General features: G+C 39.6%; 1 protein-coding gene across 2 annotated transcripts in view; it reads left to right on the top strand.

The window, feature by feature from the left end:
• The window catches only part of TRPC3 (transient receptor potential cation channel subfamily C member 3), a 48,769-nt gene extending 29,028 nt beyond the window's left edge, over window positions 1-19,741 (top strand). For both annotated transcript variants that reach the window (XM_051619231.1, XM_051619230.1), the window contains exons 4-12: window positions 494-658; window positions 3,222-3,438; window positions 5,117-5,350; window positions 6,667-6,931; window positions 11,368-11,563; window positions 12,658-12,867; window positions 15,085-15,168; window positions 16,176-16,251; window positions 18,779-19,741. In XM_051619231.1, coding sequence (XP_051475191.1) covers window positions 494-658; window positions 3,222-3,438; window positions 5,117-5,350; window positions 6,667-6,931; window positions 11,368-11,563; window positions 12,658-12,867; window positions 15,085-15,168; window positions 16,176-16,251; window positions 18,779-18,921 — 1,590 coding nt within the window. In that variant the 3' untranslated portion in view covers window positions 18,922-19,741. The remainder of the gene's footprint in view (window positions 1-493; window positions 659-3,221; window positions 3,439-5,116; window positions 5,351-6,666; window positions 6,932-11,367; window positions 11,564-12,657; window positions 12,868-15,084; window positions 15,169-16,175; window positions 16,252-18,778) is intronic.
• The last annotated feature ends 149 nt before the right edge of the window (window positions 19,742-19,890 follow it).

Here is a 19,890-nt window from a genome sequence, read left to right as displayed (position 1 = left end):
ATCTTAAAATAGTGAAAAAGGAAAAGTTGTATTTGAAAACTGTCAACTTGGAGGATTTAATGTTTTTCAGCTGAGATAGTATCAAAGGTATGAACTTAGAGAAAAAACAATCTATTACAGAGTTGTTAGAGCATCATCAAACCATAAGGTCATTTTTCATTTTGTACACAAAATTGAATTTCCTTATATTACTGGTTGCTAGATTTTATTTTCCACAAAACATAAAAAGGTGTGTGAAGCTAGTCTAATAATGCATTAAAGTCTTCTGTTTGGAAAGGCTGTCCACATGTGCAACTTTGTCCTCAAAGTGCTGCTTCAATTCAGCTCAGGGTTTTCTTCTTTATTAACCTTTATGTTAAAGGAAAGGAGTAAAAACGTGGTTGTTAAAGTCTAAATTAACACCAGATATTTGAGGTGATTATGATAATGTATGTAGCAGTTATATAACTCTTTTTATAATTTGTAACGTGTCTTGGTTTTCTTTTCTTTACAGTTTGTGGCCCATCCAAACTGTCAGCAGCAGCTACTGACTATCTGGTATGAAAATCTCTCAGGATTACGGGAGCAGACCATAGCTATCAAGTGTCTGGTTGTGCTGGTTGTGGCATTGGGCCTTCCATTTCTAGCCATTGGTTACTGGATTGCACCATGTAGCAGGGTACTGAATTTTATCAATTATGTATCTTGTACTGTTCTGGGAGCTGTTTTTCAATTTCTGGCATCCAGCATGCCATGTCGTACCTCTTAATTCTGCTTCCAAATTTTAACTAATTAATTATAGCTTTAGTTCTCTCTAAAGATTCTGTTTGTTTTCTTTGTTCTGTGAAGAGGACAAGATGAAGCCTGAAAATACATTTTTGTGAAGTTTAAAGATAGGAGAAAACCCTTCTCTGAGAGTTTTAGGGTGTTTTTTTAAATTTCCATAAATGGTGCTCACCTCAGAATCTTCGCTACGTAATTGTATTTGTATTAGTAACATGGATTTTTTTTTTAAATTGCCACTCAGATTCTGTCTTAGGTCTCCTCTGATGGCATCTTAACATCCGATGCTGTTCCCATAGAAACCGTTAATTAAGAGAACATCTGTTGACTTCACTGATGCAGAGCTTAAGTAAAATATTTGTTGTTCTTGCCCTAGGAGGTCTGGTTACCAGGTAAATCATAGAGCAGAAATTAAATCAAATGCAGTATTCCAACCATGCAGTTGGGTATATTGGTAAAAGAGCCCAATTGTAAACTCTTAGCTCTTCAAAATTATATGGAAATATAAGGGTGCTTCCAGCTTTCCTGGTGATCTCACAATGAAAATAACAGCAGTTTCTTTGAAATCCTTATAGCCTATGAACTGTCTGCAAAACAATTCACAAAAAAAGTGTTGGTCTACAAGAAAAAGTCTACCAAAAAAACCCACATATTGATACATCTGGTAAATCAGAAAAAGGATGATTTCTCTGTTGCAGTAACTCTTTTAAAATTTTAAGTAAATTTACTTGTGCTGAATGTGGTCTTTAAGTAGTGCTTCCTTAATGATTGTACAGCAAAGAGATGAGTTTCACTCATATTTTACTTTTGTAGTTCACCTCAAAAAGGATAAGATTTTGCTAATCTCCTATATTTTTCAAGGGAATCTAGTGTTTTCTCTGGGTTAAATATTTATTGATTACATCTTTATCAAAATAATAGAACTGTTACTTTGTTTTAGAATGTTGTTTAATATTGGTTATGTATGTGATAGTTAATTCCATTAGAAACGTACTTTAACGTTAATGAAGGCTGGGCATTATATGTGGAGTGTGTTGTCCTATTGTACTGAAGGAGACAGGAGACCTTTGGCTTTAGGAGGTGCACAGCAGCTAAGACAAAGTCTGTCAAGCATTTACCTTGTCACACCTTGTGCAGAGACAGGACAAACATTGTCCTGCTCAGGCCACAGAAAATAGGTGTATTCCAAAGGTGTACTACTCCTCCCAAAGGGAAGTAGGCTGGGAAGGACAAGTAAACTACATGAGCATTCCCCCCATGAGGTCTTTAAAAAAGGTAATTTGGGAATCTCAGAGCCATCTTTGTGCTTGAGCCAACTGCTGCCTGGTGCAGCCTGAGTGGTACCTGCATTTTTTGAGTGCAGGGCAGAGAGTTGCAGCAGCACAGACCACACAAGACCTTCACTGCCTAAGAAAGGATTCTGGCAGTACTGCCCTCGTGGGAGTGGGCCTATAGTTTGGTACTTTGGACACTGGTTTGCAGGATAAGGCTGGTACAGGTGGGACCACAGACTCTTCCATATAGGGAGAAACAAGATGACAGACCTATTGCTTTTCCTGGTGTGGTCTTCTGGAGACAGCTGTTCCTTTCTTTTGGTGCAGATGTGAATGAAATCAGCTACATTTCTTTGAAAATAGTAATATTTTTTTACCTTATCCTTCTTAGAATCATAGTATCATCCTAGTTGGAAGGGACCTTGAAGATCGCCAAGTCCAACCATTCTTAGTCCATTGTGATGGAACAGTCACTATTTTTAGTAGACCCAGGTTATTTATTTGGCACTTAGAGCTCTGAACCTATTTTCTGTAGATGGAATACTGTAGCCAAGGATGAGATGAGTCTGTAATTTTTCCTAGAGCTATGGTCATAGACAAGCTGATAGTACACCTTTGGTACTACAACCTACACTTGTTGGTACATTTTGCTACTTGGAGATTTTAAGTATGTATTTATTTTCCATGTGCTTGCTTCCACTCCCTGTTGCTTTCTGTGGGCAACAGATCAAGCTCTTTCTGGTCACAGCCACTGTATGTTTGTAATTCCTTGGGGTGTTTAGTGGAATCACGGGATTATCAAGTTGGAAGGCACCCCTAGAGATCATCTAGTGCAACTCCCCCACTAAAGCAGGATCCCCTAGAGCACATTACTCAGGACTGCATCCAGGCAGGTCATGTTCCAGTGCTTTGTCATCCTCATTGTAGTTTTTTCTCCCCTCAAATATTGCCATCTAGAGTTTATGGAGTAACATGACAATAGGACAACATACCGTTAAGGCTGTCTTTGGGAGACTTCTGTCTGAAGTGGTAAAGCATCGCAGTTCAGTGCACTTGGAAGATTATCCTTTAAAAATGAGGTTTCAGACTGTCCCGAGCTCTGAGTGCCCATTTGTGCTTCTGGAATGTGTGATGAGTTTGTTTCCTTGAGAACACTGAGTGACTGCTTTCATTCTGCCATTGCAGCTTGGAAGAATTCTTCGAAGCCCATTTATGAAGTTTGTGGCACATGCAGCATCCTTCATTATTTTCCTAGGCCTGCTGGTTTTCAATGCATCTGACAGATTTGAAGGCATAACAACGCTACCAAATGTCACTGTTACTGATTACCCTAAGCAGATCTTTAGGGTGAAGACTACACAGTTCACCTGGACAGAAATGCTGATCATGGTATGGGTACTGGGTAGGTATATTGCCCCTTCATCTTTGTCATCTGTTTTCCTGCAGATACAAATTCTAAAAGAAAGGAGAGAAGCCCAGGTCCCAGGCCTTTGCTCCAGCTGCTGTGAAGTGAGGTTAGAAGAAACCCTTAGTGCATTAGAACTGGTGAGAGCATCAGAGCATCTCCATGCTGCCCCCTCTTGCAGCATGGGGTCAAATTTTGTTTCCTGATTTGCACGGTGTGGTAATTCTGCCATTTGTAACAGGAGGACAGGTTTGCTGAAGAGAACACCACTGAAATTATACTTTACTGAAGTGGTTTTCTTAAATAGTATCAGGAAGCCTGCACTGCTGTATGGGCCAGAAACTCAGGAGTTCCTCCTCCTGGGTGTTAATGTGCTAGCACATCAGTGTTTATGTGGCATTGCTGCTTAGGTAGCATCTGGGGGGAATCAGTTTCTACCAGTGTCAAGGGGCTAATGAGTCAGTTCTCATTACTTCCCCCCCAAAAAAACCTCATCAGCCTGTATGAAACTACATGGCAGCAAATGCTGTCTTCTAGCATTTCATAAAAGTCACGTGCTTTGTGTAGCCAGATGTCAGGGAGTCATATGATAATGCAGCAGACTGTGGGAGACAGTCTTTGACAGACTGTGGGAGAGAAAGGAAGTGTCATGGTGCCTGCTGCATGAAGGTGCCTCACTCTGCGTTTTCAGCCCCCTGCATCTCCTGGTTTAAGCATTGCTTTATCTTAAATTATGTTAGGGTGGGGAGATGCAGATCCCTTGTATGCTGCCATTTGCTAGTCCCAGCATATACTCATGGGAAGCAGCCTCTTCATTTGACAGAAGGCAAGGACTGAGATTTTGGTGATATTTAGGACTCAGTTGCTGTGAGAAATTACTCAGGCACTCAAGAGGCAGCCAGTCTCAAGCCAATCCAGTGCGTGGCTGCTGTGCATGTGGTTCAGTGGCAGCAATACCCCTTTGAATTACCCAGCCAGGAAAACAAGAAATAAAGTTGTGGGACTGTGGTTTTGTTACTTATTTTTTTTTCTTAGAATTTTTTTTGAAGTAAGAAAAAAATCTTGCTTCCGAACAGCTGCATCTCAGGGTTATGATGAGGCTGTGATCTGGAGTAAATCAATGTAAATTAATTTCTAAGAAGTTTGAGTAAGAAAACTGAATTGCACATAGCCAGATTTCACTTTCTGTGCTGAAAAGCATCTTACTCTGTAAAGTGGACAACTAGTATTATAATTATGCCCTTTATATTTACTCATCTGTGTAGCTGGGTAGTTGTGCTCCTCTGTAAACATTAATCCTGCTGATTCAGAAGTGTTTTATGAATGTAAATTATAAGGAAATAAGAGTTGTTCTGTTTCCACATTTAATATTTTTTCATTTTTAGAAGTACAGCATATTGTTATGTTGCTAGGCCATGATACTCTCACTGCCAAGTCATGGAGATGTCTGAGCTGCATCCCTACATATCAATTAATACCTTGCCACTTGATTTGCCCCATTGAAACCAAGAGAGCCTTACTTCAGGTGTGTGATGACACTGGGACACTGCAAAGACATGCTTTTTTTGTTCCATTGGTACAACCTGGTTTCATTAAATGGGAGAATGCAGAGTTTAAATGAAAAGAGTTTTGCCAATGTTGCTGTGTTGTTTTTTTTTTTCATTTCTTGTTGCAGGTATGATGTGGTCAGAATGCAAAGAGCTGTGGCTGGAAGGACCCAGGGAATATATTTTGCAGTTATGGAATGTTCTGGATTTTGGGATGCTGTCCATTTTCATAGCCGCTTTCACAGCGAGGCTTCTGGCATTCCTGCAGGCCACAAAAGCACAACAATATGTGGACAACTACATTGAAGAGAGTGACCTCTCTGAGGTTACACTTCCTCCAGAAATAGAGTATTTTACTTATGGTGAGTTTAACTTTTCTGCAACACAAATCTGAACATAGAAAAACTGGTAGGATGCACTAGTATTTCAAAGCCTTAAAACCAATATTTGCATGCTTTTGTTCATAGCATTATCTAACCATTCTGCCTGAGTATTTTTGTTTCTAAGCTATTTAAACAATAGCTCTTATGATGCTAGTTTGGCAAATAAGTTTGCCATTATATTAAAACCAAACAAACAGGCATAAGGACAAAATCAGTTCAAACGTATCTGTGCATAATTTTGTTGTAACTGTTTGTCCTTAAGCTGAATTTTACCCTCTTGATTTTATATATTTGCAAGCTATATTTAATTATTGATTTAATGTACAACAGATGAAATTTTGATGTGAATTTTTTTTTACTTCAGTTATTTAACACATTCATACCCATAAAGATCTGTCAGCATTTTGTGATAAAGGAAGGATGCTGGACCAAATAATGATCAAATAGAATAAAAGTACTAAATAGTTATTGCAGTGCAGAAATGGTAATCAAAGGTGTGATGGATCTCTGCAACATCAGCAAAGCCTGTATTTGTTGACAGTGTATTTTATGAACCTCAATGTGTTATAATAGCAGACTTGTTTTTGTTATTTATGTTAATTGCTGTATAATCAAAGTCAATTTTTACATATGTAAATACGTATTTGGAAACACATGGTATTTTGACATGAAACATTTTAATTCAGTTGTTTTTGGCTAAGTGCATCAATTCACATAATAAAAAATGTATGCATTTATATATAACTCAATTGCTTCTTTGCGTGTTGTGTGTAAAAACCACCATCTTACTTCCATTAAGGTAAATGGCAAAAGTTTTTACTATTTCCATAGGAACTAGGTTATATTCTAAACTTGTAACAATGGCAAAAGCTTGGTGTGAATAACAAATGAAATTGTTCATCAACCAACACAGTTGAATTCCCATCAATAAAACTTAAAATATTAATTTTTTGCTTTAGCATAGGGCTTTTAAAGATTGTTAATAATGCAGTCATGTTAAGAAAAGCAATGAGGAATTATTTATTGCTATGTAGTTTAGGTTAAAATGCAAACTGTAGAAGAAAATGTCATGTTTCTTCAAGTATAGTTTTCCTTCTACCAAAAGGTAATGTAATCTATATTCATTATTTGTGCCTTAAAGGCAATGGGAATAGAATAGCAACTACTATGCTCTCCACATATTTGTCTCAATTAAATTCAGACATGTTCATGAAAAATCCTGTCAAGGTTTATTTTTCAACATTATGACAAATGAGTGACTCCTTATATTTATCCCTATATTTCATATCTTCCAGCTAGAGATAAATGGCTCCCATCTGATCCTCAGATAATATCTGAAGGCCTTTATGCAATTGCTGTTGTTCTCAGCTTTTCCCGGATTGCATATATCCTGCCTGCAAATGAGAGTTTTGGGCCCTTGCAGATTTCACTTGGAAGGACTGTTAAGGACATCTTCAAGTTTATGGTCCTTTTTATTATGGTATTTCTTGCATTTATGATTGGAATGTTCATACTCTATTCCTACTACCTTGGAGCAAAACTAAACCCAGCTTTTACAACGTAAGTATGTAGTTATGTTTGAGTAAAACACCAATATGAAGCTCGTAGAGGAATCAGGCATCTCAGAACCTTAAAAATCAGAATTTAAAAGACCAATTCTTTCCTACTTGTATAATGGAAGCTTTTATTGCAGTTTAAAATAATTTTGCCTGTATATTATGTTAATCACACAGACTTGTGGATAACATTTTCCAAAAGCAACTGCTAGAATTTTTATCTTTAAACCCTGTCAGAGTTAATTGATGCACAGAGAGGTTTATTCTAGATGTCAATAATGGGCCTCCAAATAATATTAATTTGTCAAGAAACAGAGATAGTGATTATGTAGATGGCAAGTTTCCCTCTTAGGCTGGTAATTAAACTAATCTATGAAGTGTGTTGGATGCTTTTGGATCCAGATTTAAAATTATGTGATAACTGCTTGTTTATGTTCGTCACATGAGGACAGAAAAATGATAGTTTTAAGATTCTCTTCACAAAGCAAGATAGTTGTGATCTCTGAAATTTTTTTGTTTGCTTGGTTTTTTCACTCCCTGAAACAAAGTGATGCTGGAAGTGATAAATATTCAGAATGTTTGCCCCAAAAGCAAAAGGCTTTTTGCAGGAGTTGGCAGGGCTCATTGACAGGGCTTTAAACTAGATATGAAGGGGGAAGGGGAGATACCTGGGCCTGTTAGGGACAAGCCCAAGAGAAACATGACAGGGCTTGAAGGATGTTGGACTAGGGAGGATTCTCACTCTGTTTCATTTGAGAGAAAGGATAGATGTTTAGAAATCATGGAAGCACCTGTGAAGGGTCTGGTAGGAAATGGAGCCCACACTGGAAAAAAGGTGTTGGAATCATTAGCTCATCTGAAGTGCATCTATGCCAATGTATGCAGTATGAGCAACAAACAGGGAGAGCTTGAAGCCATGAAACACCAGGAAAACTGTGACATGGTGGCTGTCACAGAAACGTGGTGGGATGCATCACACAACTGGAGTGCCACAGTCGATGGCTACAAGCTCTTCAGGAGGGATAGAAAGGGAAGGAGAGGGGGTGGAGTGGCCCTGTATGTTAGAGAATACTATGAGAGCTTGGAAAACAAGCATAGTCATGTTGAGGTTGAGAGTGTTTGGATGAGGTTAAAGGCCAATAAAGCTGCTCTTGCTGTGGGAGTCTGCTAGAGACCTCCCAACCAAAGCAGTGAGGTGGATGAAGCTTTCTATAAGCAGCTGGGAGAAGTCTCCCAGTCACTTGATGTTGTTCTTGTGGGGGACTTTAGCCTCCCAGACATCGGCTGGGAATACAACACAGCAGCAAGAGAACATTCCAAGAGGTTCCTGGAATGTGTGGAAGATAACTTCCTCACAGAGCTGATAAGTGAGCTGACCAGGGAGTGTGCCCTCCTGGACCTGCTTCTGCTGAACAGGGAAGATCTTGTGGGGGAAGTAAAAGTTGGAGGCCATCTAGGGCACAGTGATCATGAGATGATTGAGTTTTTGATCCTTGGAGAAACAAGGAGAGGGGTTAGTAAAACTGCCACCTTAGACTTCCAGAGGGCAAACTTTGACCTGCTCAGAAGACTGATTGACAAAGTCCCCTGGGAGGCTGCCTTGAAGGTTAAAGGAGTCCAGGAAGGCTGGGCATACTTCAAGAAAGAAGTTCTACAGGCACAGGAGCTGATGTCCCTGTATGCTGAAAAACCAGTAAGCGTGGTAGGAGACCAGACTGGCTAAATAGGGACCTTTGGCTGGACCTTAGGAAAAAAAGGAGTCTATGACCTTTGGAAGAGGGGACAGGTCACTCATGAAGTCTATAAAGATGAAGTGAACCTATACAGGGTGAAAATTAGGAGAGCCAAAGCACAGCTAGAGCTCAAACTAGCTATAGCTGTTAGGGATAATAAATGTTTCTGTCAGCTCATTAACAGCAAAAGGAGGATCAGGGAAAATCTCCATTCTGTATTGGATGCAAAGGGAATCTTGGTAATAAGGGATGAGGAAAAGGCTGAGGTGCTCAACACCTACTTTGCCTCAGTCTTTAGCAGTGAAACTAGCTGTTCCATGGATATACAGCCACATGAGCTGGGAGACAAGGAGGAGATGCAGAATGAGCTCCTCACAGTTAATGAGGAAGTGGTCAGAGACCTACTGCACCACTTAAACACACACAAATCTATGGGACCAGATGGGCTACATCCAAGGGTGCTGAAGGAGTTGGCAGATGTGATACCCAACTATCTATTATTTACCTGAAGTTCTGGATAACTGGGGAGGTCCCAATGGCCTGGAGGGTAGCAAATGTAACACCCATCTATAAGAAAGGCAGAAAGGAGGATCCGGGAAACTATAGACCTGTCAGCCTGACCTCGGTACCAGGGAAGGTCATGGAGCAGATCATCTTGAGTGATATTAGAAGACATATAGAGGATAACCAGGGGATCAGGCCCAGTCAGCAGAGATTTATGAAAGGCAGGTCCTGCCTGACGAACCTGATCTCCTTTTATAACTTGATGACCCAACTATTGGATGAGGGAAAGGCTGTGGATATTGTCTGTCTGGACCTCCAAAAAACATCCTGGCTTGTATTACAAATAGCATGACCAGCAGAAGTAGAGAGGTGATTGTCCCCCTGTACTCAGCACTGGTGAGGCCACACCTGGAGTATTGTGCCCAGTTTGGAGCACCTCAATTCAAGAGAGATATGGAGGTGCTGGAGTGAGTACAGAGGAGGGCAATGAAGCTGGTGAAGGGCCCAGAGAATAAATCTTATGAAAAATGCTTGAAGGAGCTGGGAATGTTTGGTTTGAGAAAGAGGAGGCTGAGAGGGGACCTCATCAGTCTCTACAGCTACCTGAAAGGTCATTGTAGAGAGGCTGGTGCTGGTCTCTTTTCACAGCTCATTAGCGACAAGAACAAGAGGGGATGGCTTCAAGCTGCAACAGGGACATTAGGAAACCTTTTTTTCACAGAAAGTGATTAGACACTGGAATAGGCTGCCCAGGGAGGTGGTGGAGTCACCATCCCTGGATATGTTTAAGGGTCGTTTGGATGTGGTGTTCGTGGAGGTGGTTTAGGAGAGAACTTTGTAGAATAGGGATGATGGTTGGACTCGGTGATCCCAAGGGTCTTTTCCAACCTGAATAGTTCTATGATTCAGTGTTCCAAACTAGAAGTAATCCTGCAGGATAATAAAGTTCAGAACTTTTCCTTTTTTCCCCATCTTTTTACTGGAGACATGAGGTTTTTTTTTCTTACATAGTTTATTTCCTACTTATCCCCAATTTAAGCTCCATTTTTGCACTTTTTCTTACTCATTGTCTTTTCTTTAGATAAATAATGAAATATAAGGATTTCTTTGTTACAGTATTTTATATTTGGTGTCTAGAGTGCATACCTTTTGAATGCTTATTAATTTCAATTGCTTAAACAGACTGTGCATCCATGTCTGTATTACTTGCATTTAAAAATCATTTATCAGTGTTAAAACAGGTAACTCAAGATAATGTGTACTGGCATATTTAGTTATACTTATGAGAATACATTGGTCTAGCTCACTTTTTGGCAGCAGGGAGGAAGAAGTAGTTTCCAGTAAATTCTGTAGGGTATAAAGGAGAGTACCTCAACAATTTTATTGACTATCAATCAGTTGATTGCATTGGCTTGCAGTCATCAGTCATCCTCTCAGGGAAGCAGGATAGAGCTTTGCAGTGAGCTGTATCCTGACTGCATGACAGGACACCCTGTAGCAATGTTTCCTGAGTGAAAAGAGGAATGGCAGCCTGAGGAGGAGAGCTGGAAGAGGATCCACTCTCAAAGGCCCTGAAGGCTTGAATAGCACCTGGCAGATGTCTGAGAGCCCTTGGCAGCTCCATTCCTCAGGAATTACCCTGACTATGGGGTGGAGACAAGAGCAGAGAGGCAGTGAGTTCGGGACCCAGAGCCTTAAGGCTATCTAGGTGCCTGCCTCCTGTTGAAGTGTCTGGTCTGCTGATTTCAACAAATCTTGAACAAATCCCATGAGATCTGTTTGGTTTGTCAGTTTTGTTGCTGAACCTTCTGCTACCCACTTCTGAGTGCAGCTTTCCAAATCAAAGGTTTAATCAATAGCAGTTTCCTTCCCATCAGCCCTACTCTTAGCTTTATTGGGACAGGGAAAGTCTGCCTCTGCAGAGTTAGACTGGAAAATAATGAGATGAGAATATGCTGTATCTCAAAAAGTGGAAATACAGTATCTTTCTAATTCCTGGACTGTTGTTTTGTCTGTATTACTACAACTGTATTATCTATGACGGATAGGTAGAGCACAGTGCAGAAATGTTGTTTGTTGTTTTGATCAGTGTTCTACAAACCTGGTTCACAGAAAAAATACTTTAGATCATTTAGCACTTACTGTAAGCACAACTTACATTCATTTGTGTAATTGGTAATAATGCCTTCCTCTTTTCCTACAGAGTGGAAGAAAGTTTCAAGACCTTATTTTGGTCAATATTTGGCTTGTCTGAAGTAACCTCTGTTGTCCTCAAATATGATCATAAGTTCATAGAGAACATTGGTTATGTTCTTTATGGCATATACAATGTAACGATGGTGGTAGTTCTGCTCAACATGCTGATTGCTATGATCAACAGTTCATATCAAGAAATTGAGGTGAGCTCTGTTCTCCAGTTGTTCTCTCTTGTTACATGGAAAAACAGCTGAATTATCAAGAATAATTGCAATGAGTACATCTTGATATGCAAAAGTACAGTGAAGAGATTTCCTCAAAGGAAATCACAAGAAATACCATGTTCCTAGGACTGGCTTTATCTAACAACCCAGGCAAGCTGCAGAACCTTATGGGATCTGAACAAGCAGCTCATCAGGTGCCACGTGTGCATCTAAGGAGTTGTCACCCATCCAGCAATCTTAAAATCTAAAGTAATATTCCAATGAAGTCTTCTGTGAAGTAGAAAACCAAGTTACTGGGCATAACATTTGAGATGGGCATTACATTCCCAGTTGCCTTAGGATGCTTGTTGCATGTTTCCTTATTGTAGTGCACTTCAATCTTTGACAGATGATTTCAGTACAGATTAAATGTATTTTCATATGTGTACTTCAATGGAAATCTGGTTTTTAGTTCTAATCCTCAAACTTTTTAGCTAAATGTGAAGAAGTTAGATGTTTAGGTACAGCAGTGATACATGGACAAACTTTTTACATCTATATGTCTTCCTACATGGAGCTTGATACAGGTCCTTATCTTCAAGATGATTGTGACTGAGTCACTCTTCAGAGCTTCTTACATGCTTTGTTTGTTATGTGTGCTTTTTTCACTTTAGGTACCATATTAAAACTTGTTTCTAGGTTTACTGAGCTTTGCCATATGCCCTGAAAACACAGCAGCAGTATTTCTCCGCATCTGCCAAATGACTCAGTTGGATGAATACTTTCCACAAAGTTACTGGCTGCATTGCATATTAAAATAGATACATTTTATTTAAGTTTCATTAGGATGACAAAGTATCTTCATTTTTTAAAAATGGGTATTTAGCATGCAACTCCAACAAAAATACTCATAAAATTTAAAGTAGAGAAGATACTTGGGATTTACAAATCCAAGTTGCTGAAATGAAAGTAAAATTATGTATTTATAGGGACAGTTTCCCAGATCATTATATTATTCAGAGTTCTACATTCACGTAGATGCACATGAAACTTGTTTTAAATATTAACATACCTGTTTTTATATCTTAACACAGGATGACAGTGATGTTGAGTGGAAGTTTGCTCGTTCTAAACTTTGGTTATCATATTTTGATGATGGAAAAACATTACCTCCTCCGTTCAGTCTGGTACCAAGTCCTAAATCTTTTTTCTATTTCATCATGAGGATCATCAACATTTCTAAGTGCAGGAGGAGACGGCTACAGAAAGATGTTGAAATGGGAATGGGCAATTCCAAATCTAGGGTAGGTTTTGAAATACTTTCATTGCAGTGAAGAATTGTGTGTTGATTCCAGAATTCTGCTTTTCTTTAAGTTTTAGGGTGTAATCTGTGCTTCCAATGATAGTATGGTAATTACTTAAGCATTTCTATTCATAGAGCTGCATTTTAAACTGTGTAAGCACACTGCATAAGACAAAAAAATTAGCTATACATTTTCTTAGGACAACAAGGTCCAGTAACTGGAAAAACAATTAAACCAAAAATAACTGATATGGAAAGAAGCAAATAATTCCCACAAGAAATTACCTAAATTTTGAATAAAGATGCTTTCAGCCTTCATTAGAAAGATTTTTTAGTTCAGGCTAGAAAAAAAAAAACAAAGTCAGGGGGGATAAGGGGAGAATTTTTCCTTTCACTAGGACAGGAAAAGGATAATGTGGTCAGTATGATATTCACTTGCTACTGTCAAAAGCTATGTTCTCAACAGAAGACAAAAGGAAAGAGATGGGACTGGTAATAATATTCTAACCGTTATATTCTAAATTAGAGTGTCTTAATGTTCTTTACAAATGTTAATGGAATGCAGCCTCACAATGCCCTTGTGAGAATTAGGTAACAATTCCCCTTGTTTTACTAATGGCAGACTGGGGCACAGATGGGTTAAAGAGTATGCATGTGGGTTTTTTTTCTAAGTTAGGCTCAAGCTCCAGTGTATTAAAAAGACTGAAATCAATACCTCAGAAATAATTTTTATTTGGCTTACTGTAAATTATGAGAAATGTCAAGTCTAGTCATCTTCCTGAAATATCTTTTTGGACCCGAGGACTTCTGAGCTGTTGGTGTTACTGACTCTTCAGTAAAGAAAATATTTTCTCCAGTTTTCTGTAGGCAGTAAAGTAGATACATGTTTATAACAATGTCAACTTAAATCAGTTTTGAGGCACCTTTTTGGTACTGAGTGTCTTAACTTCATTAGTTCTTTCCAGTCACCATACAGAAAGGTGTGTTTAAGAAACACAACAAAGAAACCGCAGCTCTCCAAGACACACTTTTATAACAAAACATTCAGTAGTTCTTGCATATCATCCAGCAGTGTGTTTTATCATACGTACAATGAAAGTCACTGAAGAACTACAATCCTGTATTAGTCACTGCTGAGACAGGACAGTTGGAGCTAGTTCTCTTGAACAACAAACCAAATGATGTTTTTGTGGGGAAGGCAGCCCACAGCCTCCTCAGTGCCAGGCTGGGCTGGCACGCTATGTATTACACCATATGTGAAGAGAAATCCTGTCCCACTCCCTACAAGAAGGGGTGGCTGAGTGGATGTCTTGTTGCCCAGAAAAAGGTGGGCAGCCTGGAGTAGGGAAGAACAGTCTGCTTGTGGCCCAGCTTCAGCCACGGGCTGTAGGTGGCAAAGGCACAAAACCAACAGCAGGTAAAGAAAGCATCAAATCTAGTATATAGGTGCAGGCTGACTTCAGTTTGCTCCTCTAGCCCACCAGAGAGGTCAGCTATCACTGATTCAGTGACTTTTAATTGGCCACAAAGAAAATGAATGGAATCAGGGGGTTGAACCTTCTTCTATGGATACATGGGGTTTTTTTACTTAACCCTCACCAGTGTATCTAAGAGAAGAGTTAGCTTCCTGATTTGGAAGTAACAAACCTTCTGCATTGGTCACAAAGCCACCTCGTCCAAGGTGGCTTTTTCCCCCTCTGTTTCTAGCCCAGTGCTAAAAAATCATAAATTATTTGGGATCTGATGGCTTTGTGATCCTTGAATAACTGAACAATGACCCAATGACCATTTTTCTAAATGTGTTAGTGTTCCTGGAAATGGTGCCCAAGCAGAAGTGGTTTTGAGCATGTATTTGTTGTTAAACGAATACTTAAGAGTGCAGATCCACAGCATGTTTTTGTTAAAGCCAATTTAGAGAGTCTCCCTGCTTTAGGAGCAGGAGCCACTCATCCCTGACTCCAAGTCATAATTCATTATTTCCTCAGCTGTGTGAGTCCATTTGCTTTGAAGCTGTGAACAGGATGGCTAAAATTATCAGTGTTTAAAAAAAACACAAACAAATCAGTCAAGATAATGAATTATTTTTTTTAAATATTATTCTGATGGAGTGACCATGGGGACATTCCTAAATGTCTTCAATTAAAAAGAAATAAAAATTGAGCTGAATTCTAACTGTGAATTCCATAATATATTTTAATTTTGTCTTATTTCTTCCTAGTTAAACCTTTTCACTCAGTCGAACTCCAGAGTTTTTGAATCCCACAGTTTTAACAGCATTCTCAATCAGCCGACACGCTATCAGGTGAGTACATACAATGGTCTCTGTTTTGAGAAGGTATTAGCTGAATTTTGTGTTTCAAGTACATTTTGCCTTCACCAGGTAAAGAAAACCTGTAGAAATCCAACTCCAGGATGCTACTGAAAAAAAGACAGTTATTCTCCAAGCCCCATTATTTGAAGCATTTATCCCATACAAAACTTTTATTTCCCTTTGTTGTCCCAGTTTGGAAAGCGTGAGAAGCAAACATCTGAAACTGATTTCTGGGGAAGGAATGTGGGAACACTGAGCTGACTAGGTTTAAGCATTACTTTCCCTGCCTTTCTTCTCATGATCTGAGATGTTACATTCAACACTCCTGCAAATGGGAATGCTCCTTTCTGCAAAGAGCAGTCTGTCAGATACTATGTTCCTGTCTTCTTTCCAGCTCAGAAATTAAGGAGTAAATAGGAGCTTTTTTCCCTCTAGTGCAAATATGGAAGGCATATATTCCACCTGTGCAAACTGTGTTAGATGAGCTACATTAGATTAGGTACAGTAACATAGTACAAGAACATTAGCACATACAAGGAACCCTGGCAGTATGGTATAAAAAAATACACAGTCTTAATGTATCTTTTACAGCTGACATTGCACTGTAAAATTTCAACTTTTCTTTCTTTCTTTTTAAAAGGTAAACATTTATTTCTTACTATTACACATCCTTTCACATGAGCTGAGTTTAACAGAGTAGATCTATTCTGAAGTTACTTAATGCCTAAATTGGGCATTTTTAGACTTATTTTCCTGTTGTCCTGTTGCCAACAGAAGATTGTGGTGTGCTGTAAATAAGTGGTAATTGGATGAGAAATGTGCTTTATTGTAATGATGCATCTCAGCATGCCTCCAGAAGAGCCCACAGGAGGCAACTGCTTGATCTGGGGCTGTTGCTTCTTTCACTTACACAGATGTGAAGAAAACAGTTAAGAAAGAAAAATGAATTGTTTAATTATATATGCTCACCTGATTATATAACTGTTTTAATCTGGCAGCAAATAATGAAAAGACTGATAAAACGTTATGTTCTGAAAGCACAAGTGGACAAAGAAAATGATGAAGTAAATGAAGGTAAGAAAGGGACTGCATTTGCTGTATTCAGAAACAATTTTTGTAATGTATTGGGGATTGGTATTGCAGTGAGGCATGGAGGTTTCAGATAAAAAGAGGGGTTTTTTCTACTTCAAAGGCACTGTAGTCAAATAGATAGTGGTGGAAGTATGCCTGTAACAACAAAAATGGACAAGTAGGACCAAAGAAGTAGAAATGAAAAATATTATTGGCCCCATTTTACAGGAGGAAAATGAGAGCACAGACACAAGGCACAGTTACAGAGGAGATTTTTGAGGAAGTCACCAAATGTATTCACATTTTCAGAGTCCTCGTTAGACCTGCAAGACATCTTTCTTTCTGTTTCATTTAACTGAATACAAAATTTACCACTCTACACCATGGACTAGTTGTATTATCTTCCTTCATAAAGCTGTGCAGGGTATCCATCTGTGAAGCCACACAGAGTTAGATGCATGGTGAGAAAAGTGACAGTTGTAGCCACTATTTCGGTGTAACCAGAGATCTTTTGAGATAGGATGGATCTGAGCTCAGTGTTGGCTGACAGTGTGGAACTTCCCTGGTGGTAGTGAGGGGTGCATGCTCCAGGCACACACCCCGACTCCCGTTGGGATGAGACTCAGATGAATGCTGTCCTCCTTCCTCCAGCCTTCCAGGAATGAAAGACAGGTCTAAAGGCCTAGAAAGAAATGCTTGAGCTCTGGGCAGGTCTCCAAACAAAATAATTGGGCTGCATGCAGCACAGAGCATACTGACTCTGCACTCTAGCTGAAGATGATCAGCAATACGATGTCCCTCTCAGGGCTGCCTCTGCTCTTGGAACTGACAGCCCAGCAATGGTTTAGTTCTCTATAGGCTGGAGGTTATAACCCTCAAGGTTCAGCCAGTAAGGAATCTATGTGACTGCCTCCAGAACAACATGACTGCTTAGCATTGGTTCTGGTCAGGGATAGTTCTGTTGATTTTGGTGCATTGGGAACGCTTAACCCAAGCCGCTGTGCTGGCACCCTTGTGCTTTCCAGCTGATGTGCAGTCATGAATAACTTGGGAACAGAACAGCTTTTACTGGCAGGGCAGCATCAGGCAGCTGCAGGTATGTATGCTGTGCAGGGCCTGAACAGACTGCTTTCTCAGCTGAGGCAGCATAACTTTTATTTTGTTACTTACTCTCTGCTTTACCTGTAACTCTGCAACAAGAGGCAGGGAGCAGAAATGAGGATAGAAATGGAATCCCATTCTGTGCCTTCAAGTCAGCAGCATGCATCAGCTGTTACCTGACTCTTCCCCATCCTTTGTGGCTGTAGACTTGTGAGTGACAAAAGCAGAGAAGCTCCTAAAAGTCTCTTCCTCTCAGTGTGCCCCTTGTGCCCCTCTCCTGAATTCCTGTTGCTTTTGCTGGGGGGCATCATTCTCTAGTGACTGATGATGAGGCTGCTCTCTCACCAACAGCAGTAGGGGCATAAAGTCTTTCTAGTTCCCTGATGCCTTTTTGGTATTGGCACATCTGTGTTCAGAGAAGCAAGACTGCAGAAAAATCATGGTCTGTGGACATCGTGATTCTTGCTTTATCACCAGTTTTGTAGAGGAAAGTCCACTTTGAGGAAGTCAGCTAACCCTGACTCTCAGTCTTCAGCCACCTGGCAAAAGTCATGAGTGCCCATCTCGTTGGTTCCCAAAGCATAGATCCAGCCTTTGAAGATACTTTTTTTTTTTTTTTTTTTTAGACTGCTGTATTCTAAATAGAAAAATTCTGCATTCTTATGTGCTGCAGCTATTTGAAACATTTCCCTATTTTGCATCTCTAGAGAATTTAGGTATTCTTTTGTAGTCTTTAGTTCATAAGTGACAAATAATTTTGTGTGGTGGCTACCATGTAAGAATTCATGTATCTCACACTTGCTGGAAGAATAGTATTTAAATATTTTAAAAAGCTTCTGCTCTTGTGTATCCTGCAATGGAAAACATGTTTGTTGCTGTCTTGAAGTTGTTTCCTTTTAAATACCTTTTTTCGTACTCATCTCAAATTGTAACGTAATTTTAAATTGGTTGACTTTTTCTAATTCAAAGGATATTTTTAAGCAAAAGGAGAGAGACTCAGAGGCTGTGAGTTTAATTGCCAGCTCTGCCACACTTTCCCTGTGTGATCTTTGCACATCACTTCAGAAAAAAACTCTCTTTGCTTTTTCTTTCTGAAAGGGGGATACTAATACTTACCAGCTGCTCAGCAGTGTTGCAGTGATTAATTCATTAACCTATGTAAAGCACCTTTTGAATCTTTGATGTTCTGTACAGACACTGAGCACAACCTTAGAGTTCAATTGACCATTAAAATACCTTTGGTGCTATTTAGGGGTGGAGACACACTCATCTCAGAGAGTGAAGAGAAGGTAAAGCCTCCTGCCCCAACCCAAATCTGCTGTCATGGGCATCTTGAGATAATGATCTGGAATAGGCACTGATGTCACTTCACGGTATTGAATGAGTGCTAAGTTCTGCTAACAAGTATTTCTTTCCATCATTAATACAGGTGAATTAAAGGAAATCAAACAGGACATCTCCAGTCTTCGCTACGAACTTTTGGAGGACAAGTCCCAAGCAACAGAAGAATTAGCAATTTTAATACACAAACTCAGTGAGAAACTAAATCCTAACATGTTGAGATGTGAATGATTCAACAAAGGAACCACGGCTTTGACTACAGCACAACTATTTATTGGCAATAATATTTCAGTATCTTATACTTGAAAAATGTATTGTAGATTTTTAGCACTAAATAACTTTATGTACAGCTTCTCTGGAATTTAGTCTTAGGAAGTTTTATTAACTCATCACAAAAAGATTGCTCTCTTCATTTTAATTGCCTAAAAGCAAGAACTATACAATTTTATTTTATTTTATTTTGCATTTATGCATTAAAGAGGTATAATGGTATGAATTGCTGATATTTTAACAGGTTTATGAATACATAGTGAGAATTGTTTGCACTGACATTGCAAGAAAAAATTACAGTAATGGATACAGCAGAGTTCTGTTCTTCACCCCAGCTGGGTCCAAATAGGGCTTTTCAGAATGCCACCACTCAAGTAGAGATGAGTGGAGGATTACTTGAAGCCTTTGTGCTTTATTAGTGACACTAGCCATGTGTGTAAGCTGAAACTCATGGTGTGAGGGAACTAATGGAAATCAGGTAAGTGTGAACGTACTTGTAGTAGCACTGTTGAACACCTGTGTGTATGTATACATGTACCCACAACTACTCTTTCTTAATTAAGCATATTTGCTTTCAACAGGAAGGATTAGACTTTTTTTTTTTAAAAAAAACAACAACCCCTTTGGGAGGTGATGGGAACTCTGTCCAAAGCTACTCTTGGTGGTAGAAACCATTTTTTTTAAAACTCCGACTCCGTGCAGGGCTAGTATTTTGTTACACTGCTCTAAACAGCGCCTCCAGTGCTTCGTTGTTAAATAAAACATTCCTACTTTACCGGTACCTGACGTCGTCCCGGGTCCTTTGGCACCACGCTCTAGCTTATCCCACTTGGCGAGGCGGGTACCGGACGCACCAGCCAGGCCAGCGCCAGCTGCCCGCCCCTCGCCGCCCAGCGGCGTTGCTGGGGCAGAGCTGCTCCCCGTCCTCCC

Source organism: Apus apus, chromosome 4 (genome assembly GCF_020740795.1).
Source record: "Apus apus isolate bApuApu2 chromosome 4, bApuApu2.pri.cur, whole genome shotgun sequence".
Taxonomy (NCBI): Eukaryota; Metazoa; Chordata; class Aves; order Apodiformes; family Apodidae; genus Apus; species Apus apus.
The sequence above is the reverse complement of the archived record's forward strand: the minus strand, read 5'-3'. Positions and strand labels throughout refer to the sequence as shown.